Source organism: Delphinapterus leucas, chromosome 14 (assembly GCF_059928025.1).
Source record: "Delphinapterus leucas isolate spDelLeu-1000000601 "Yukka" chromosome 14, BTC_Dleu_Yukka2, whole genome shotgun sequence".
In the NCBI taxonomy this organism is placed as follows: Eukaryota; Metazoa; Chordata; class Mammalia; order Artiodactyla; family Monodontidae; genus Delphinapterus; species Delphinapterus leucas.
Window position 1 is genome coordinate 58,887,853 of NC_143142.1, and position 6,793 is coordinate 58,894,645.

General features: G+C 38.2%; 1 protein-coding gene across 1 annotated transcript; it reads right to left on the reverse strand.

The window, feature by feature from the left end:
* Positions 1–475: 475 nt before the first annotated feature.
* Positions 476–4,681, reverse strand: LOC111171117 (uncharacterized). Its single transcript, XM_089895097.1, has 3 exons — positions 4,244–4,681; positions 2,759–2,834; positions 476–1,778 (listed from the first exon to the last, which is right to left on the reverse strand). The coding sequence occupies exons 1-3, from the start codon at positions 4,588–4,590 to the stop codon at positions 1,722–1,724; spliced, it is 480 nt and encodes a 159-aa protein (XP_089751223.1). The 5' UTR covers positions 4,591–4,681; the 3' UTR covers positions 476–1,721.
* Between the last annotated feature and the right edge of the window lie 2,112 nt (positions 4,682–6,793).

The window sequence follows — 6,793 nt, forward strand, 5'->3', positions numbered from 1 at the left end:
AATGAAGACCAAACACAGACAAAAAAAAAAAATTAATTGATTTTAAAAAAATGTATAGGTGTAATTACATGTTGTCTCGGACTGCTTCAAGATAATATGGAATGGGCTGAAACAGGTGGGGGTATAGATAAAACATGACAACCATCACTTGGTAAATATTAAAGCTGGGTGAGTTCATGGGTATACAATGAACACTCACAGTATTTTGTATACTTTTGTATATGTTTAAAATTTGTGATAATTGTTTAAAAACAAGATGACACTGTAGAAAAGTTTGGCAGTTTCTCAAAGGTTAAACGTACAGCTACCGTATGATCCAACAACTCTGCTACTACTTACACTGCACATCTGAAAGAACTGAAAGCAGGGATTTGAGCAAATATTCATACACAAATGATCACAGCAGCATGATTCACAATAGCTACAAGGTGTAAACAACCCAAGTGTCAATCAACCGATGAAAAAAAAATTATGGTATATACACACAGTGGGATTTATTAAGCCAAAAAAGGAATGGCATTTTGTTACATGTTATAACATGGATGAACCTTGAAAACACTAGGTTTAGTGAAATAAGCCAGACATAAAAGGACAAATATTGTAGATTCCACTTAAACAAGGTACCTAGAATAGGCAAATTCATAGAGGCAGAAAATAGAATAGAGGTTTCTAAGGGCCGGTGGGAGGGATAATAGGGTTGTTACTGTTTGATGGTTAAAGAGTTTTTGTTGAGGAGGATGAAAAAGTTTTGGTTATAGACAGCGGTGATGGTTACACAACACTGTGACTGTAGTTAATGCCACTGAACTGCATATTTATAAATGGTTAAAAGAAATATGATTTATGTATATTTTACCACAATAAAAAAAGAGGAATAACTGAGTTGAAATTTCAATCCTTCCTTGTCTGAGAGTCAGTTTCCTAGTCCGTAAAAATAGTAATTGTAGCTGCCTATCCTCTGAGCTTAGTGCAGAGCAAGCACTCAGTAGGAGATATCAGTACTACTTCCACTTCAATAGCAAAGGACTGTTGTGAAGATTAACAAAGTCAATGGATATGAAAGAACTTTCTAAATGGCAAACTGCTATACAAATATTAACAAACATTAGGTGTTACTGTCTCCCAAGGCCATGGAACAGGTCAGAAGAAGGATAATTCCTTTGCACTGGTATGTCTTATATGGGCCAAGAGAATATATGGGTTTCTGTACTATATCAGAAGGTATTAGAAAAAGAAAGCATAAAACTTAGAGAACAATTGTCTTTTACCCCGATGCTTAAACATGCTCAGGCAACTGCTTAAAATAAGTGCTAAAGACATAAAGGACATACCCTTTCTTTCCTTTTAGGCTACTACTATTCTTACTAAAAGTTTACTTCATTTTCAAAATATAGAACATGGAAGCTTATAGAATTTCTTAAGCATATCTAGAGCCTACTGCCAAATACTATAGTTCAATTCATATCTTTAATCTCATTTTGAAACAGCAATTACAAATGTGTATTTAAGGAAACCACTAGCTTCCCTTTTTGAACCCATGAAATAAGGCCAGGATTTACCTTAGCATAAGTTGATAACTACTGAATTACTATGAATTATTACAGTATCAGAAAGAAGGTCATTTTCAATTACGGGTTCCATTTACCTCTGGCTTATAATAGCGGCGAGTATATGTTAAGTCAATAATCAGCTAAAGTTCTTTGTTGTGTTCTTGGAGTTTGTTAAACAAGATCCAAGGGGGAAAAACATTCTTCTGGAGCAAGATTCTTTTCAACATTCTGTCAGAAAGAATAAAATAAGAAAGAGCATGCATTTAATGTCCTTTATTATATTATCCATTTATTCAAACCCTGTGATGCTAACATATGAGATTCAAAGTAAAGTTTCTTCCTCTGGAGTTTACAAGCGGTATTACGATCCTTTCTTCCAGAGAGATTAGACGGAAGAAAATAAGCTCACTTCTATATATTTATTTCTATGTTTCTTTATTTCATGTTGGTCTCCTAACCAGACTGTAAACTCTGAGAAGGCAGGGACTACATCAATTTTGCCTACCGCTGTACTGTCAGCTCCAAGCAGAGTGCCTGTAAATAGACACATAAATAAATACTTCTTGAATATCTACCTATATGAAGGATGGCTTTCACTGCTAAATATTCTTTTATGTATTTGGCTTATTTATGTACTCTGTTCGACTGATCTGTTTGGTTATTCAAGTGCCAGCAACACACTTTTCTTTTTAAATTAGTAGACTAGTTTTAGAGCAGTTTGAGATTCACAGCAAAGCTGAGCCAAAAGTACAGAGTTCCCACTTATACTCTCTCTCCTTCAAACCACACAGCATTCCCCATTATCAACATGCCATACCAGTGTGCTTCCTTTGTGAGAATTCATGAACCAACACTGACACATCATTATCAATCAAAGTCCATAGTTTATTGCATTCATGGTAAAAGTAACTGGCTATTCCTTTATTTCTAGTATAGTCATCCCCAAACATTTACATACTGAGATACATATTACTTTCTTATAAATTACTTTATTCTTCATTTATAGTTAGGGCATTCCATTGGTTTTGTTTTTAATTAAGTTCAAAAGTAGGTTGTATTTATCTATGAATTCCATTTCTGGATAGTAAAGGAGGTATTAAAAAGTATTTGCTATAAAAAGGGAAAATGGGGTATGACAGGGTTGAGAGCCAGGGCTCTATATGGTGAATTCAGATTTCTGGAAGAATACGGTATTAAGTTTTGCTTACCTTTTTTAAAGGAACTTTGAAAGCAATGAAACGAGTCCGACGCCTCCACTGTCCAAATGGGAGATAGTCTTTCCACCTATTAATATATTTTTTGTTAGGCAAATTTTATGTTAGGCTGTCTCCCTGCATAGGAGGAATGCGACTTGAAAATGGAAATCATATCCCTCTATAGTAGGTCCCTCTTCTTTCTGCTTTGCACTTTGCTGCTCCACTTATTCAACCCCACCTAGTAATAACCTATACTTCCAGTGTTCCTGTTTTCCCATCTTGAAAACAGATAAAAGGCAACAAAACAATGCAAAGGTCTCAAAAAATTAGGGATATCTAAAACCAGAGATGGCCAGAACTTCTGTATCCCTGATAGAACCTAGCCCAGTGTTGACTACCAAGGTATCATTAATACATGCATGTTGACTGAAATAGTTTGAACTCAATTCTTCCCCTTAACAGTTTAGTTTTTGTCCTCATACAAAACCTGATAAGAAAATTCCTTAATGCTAGGAATCACAGTGAAAAATAATATCTGAACTGACTTCTGTAAGATAGGTTAGAACTAAGGTTAATTCAGTGTATCTGAAGCATAGAAAGTTAGGGCAATAGTGGCACAATATGGGGCTAGAGAAGCAGAGAGGATTCTAGACCACGCAGAGTGTTAAAGGCCAACAGTTTGTTTTCTATTCTCAAAACAATGCTTTTGAGCAATGTTTATGAGCAATGTTCCAACTTGCTTTTAAGGTTTCTTGTGTGAAGACTGGATTGGAAGGAAACAAGAAATATGGACACTACTTAGGACCTAATTGCAACAGACAGGCAAGTTCAGTATTAGGATGTTGAGGAAGAGGTGATAGATGCAAAAGAAATTCAGGAGATAAACTGAATCGGGCTTAATAGGGTATGAGATGGAGAAAAGGAAGGTCTTAGGGAATTAAGGGGCTTACTGCACACATGAGCAAAGTCTCAAAATTAATCATTTGAATGTACAGAGGTAGATCTCTCAAATGACACCGCTTAGGAAGCAACAGTACGCCCTTTATAATTCCTAGAGACAACACAAATCAACTGTTTCGATGGAAAATTCGGCAGTACCCGTGCGTTTTTTCACTCAAACTTATTTCCAGGTCCTCTTACTCACATTTTCTGTGCCAAAACGACACAGCTTGAGAATTGAAGGGGATTCCATTTCGGTAATTAAGAAGTGTCCCCAACACTGACAATCTCATCTTAAAAAGCAGTCCCCTCTGCATTTTACCCGAGGAGCAATGACCAGAGCCTCCCTTTTAAAACGATGGGGGGAAAACAGAACATCACACACTGTCCCTTTCAGCTACTGTGAACTGAGCCGCGAGACGACCAATGTCCCCTAGCACAGCGCGGACAGGGCAGCACGAGCGGGGGCAACAGTCACAGGAGAGAGCAAAGGAGACGAAGCCCAGGCCCAGGGGCTCTGAGCTCCACCAGCAACACCCAGCGGTCAAGGCGTATTACCTTTCCGGGATGTGCTTTCCGCCCTTCCTCCTGGCCGACGAACGTCCGGAAAAGCCGCGACGCTGACCCCAGCGCCCACGGGCATGATGCCACTGGCTCATGTGACCCCCAAGATGCCGCCCACCCAACGCCAAGAATGCCAAAATCTCCAACCCGGCGCCCCCGGTGCCAGCACAAGGCCCCGAACCACAGGCGCCTAGGCATAAGCCCAGGCAGCTCGCGGACCTCCTTCTACTGCGCATGCGCCACCGCCTGATGACGTCCTCCCACCGAGACGCTTCATTACTAAAGAAGAGTCTGACGCCTGCAATTCCCTCCTTAGCCGGAAGATGGTAGCAGAGGTCCATTAGTTCGTGTGTGCACCCTTCAGAATTCCAATCATATGGGACATGGAAAGTTGTCCCACTCTCCCAGTATCTTGTGTGGTTCTTTCACATATTTCCCAAGTGTTTACATTCACACTTGTTGTATCTTGTATGTAAGTATTTCTACGTAATGGAGATCCTGTATTTTATACAAGAGCAGCATACTATACATAGTATACAATCTGTCTTGGACAGTGATTTTCCCAGTCAATTTTTGCGTACATCCATTCCATTCTCTTTAATAGCTGTGTCACATTACATAATTTACATGGCCAGTCCAATACTGATGGACTTTTAGTTGTTTTCAGTTTGGGGGTATTTTGTTTGTTTTTTTGTTTTTGTCCTCTGTTATAGATAGGCTGCAATGTGAACCTCTTTATACATGTGTATAGCTATATATAAATTTCTAGACATAGAATTTCTGGAATGAAAGAGATGCAAACTTAAAATATTGAAAGATTTTCAATCAACCTAATCTGCCTAATCAACCTTCAAAAATAATCTATCAACTTATACTCCACTCACAGTGAAACATTTATTGGGTTTCTATTATGTGCCTGGTATCATGCTGGAGGTTGACAGTATGGATTTACATTTTAGACAATACCAAAATATGCCTGAGAGAGATAAGAGTGGAGCTCAAGTATAACATTTCCTCACAGTATCAGGCATACGGATCTGTACCTGTTAGAAAAACTATGAATCCTGCCACAAGTGGAACAGCAAAGAACAGCATGTCCTACAGTAGGTCTGAAGGTATAATAGCATACTAAATTCCAGTGTTCTTTATAATAACAAATGTTTTTTGTTAGTTTTACTTTTCAGTCTCTAATTTCTGAAAGTATCTTACATACACTGTGAGTAATCTTCACAACCATTTGAGCTGGGTAAACTCAGTCAGGAAGGTCAGAATTATTGAATGAAAGAATGAATGAGTAAAAAGATCACTAGTTTTAACGTATCTGGGACAGTCATAGTCTAACCAAGTTTCAATCCACAAGCATTTATTTACAATTCTGAAAACTTCCACATAATTACAAATGGGACAATAGTAGTAAATTACTATTTGTATAAAGAAAAGATACAAGTTAGCACAACCTAGTTGACAAACCTACAACTAGGCACATTCAATTTGGGGCTAAGTCATAAAATATTCTTTTGCAATTTATGAAAAATATCCAATAGGCATGTAATAGCCAAAAACTACAAATGATACAAATATCTATAGACATGACAATATACAAATTGAGATATAAATCTATCAGAAACTAGAAAATCTATGTTGGTCTTATAGTTCCAGCTTGCTAAAAGATACAGGCTTTGGGTGGGAACACAAAAAAATCCAGACCTGGCCATAACGGGATTTCCAGAAAGTATGGGAACTAACAAAGAGTAGGTCTCTGGATGGGAGTGGGTCCAACGTGAGATGAAACAATGCCTCAATGGGTATGTAGTATGCTGGGAGGGGGGAAATATAGGAGCAAGGGATATTTGGAGAATCAGACAGCTAAGTATTTGACACTAAGAAAATCTACCAGTATCTCATACGGCCTCAGGTATCATGCAAGGGTTTGAGGGATTCCAGTATTTAATTAAATCAAAATGTGACAATGGGAGGAATTAAGGACAGCCTCAGGGGTAGACGAACTGGGGATGTTACACCAAGACATGTCTCCAGTTAACCTGATGGGTTCAAAATGCAGGAAGTGGGTATATGGGACAAGACAATACCCTAACTGTAAGAATAAAGGTTTAGGTCAGGGTAGGGCCTCATGTTCCTAAGTGTTGAAATAGAGTTCTTCAGTTTCTTCCTCCTACATGTAATATTCTTTTAGAAGTTAAGATGATGCTGAGCCTGCAAGCTAAAGTTAAATGGCTGGAACTAGGGAGAGAAAATAAGTTACATAGGCTCGGAACCAGGAAAAGCCTAACTAAGGGTTTGCCTAACTAAATAGAAGTGAAAGTTGGAACTGAATATTTTAATATGTAAACATTTTACTGATACCAAAATGTGTCTTACCACACTCCCCACAATCTCACACCACCCACCCTAGCCTGCAGTAGCTAAGGGTCCCTTGATTTCCATGGAAATATAGAGAAAGGAGACACTGATCTGGCTTACAGGTATTTAGTAAGTTGTTAGCCTCACATCACATACTAGTATCATGTAAGTAGGCCATCTGAA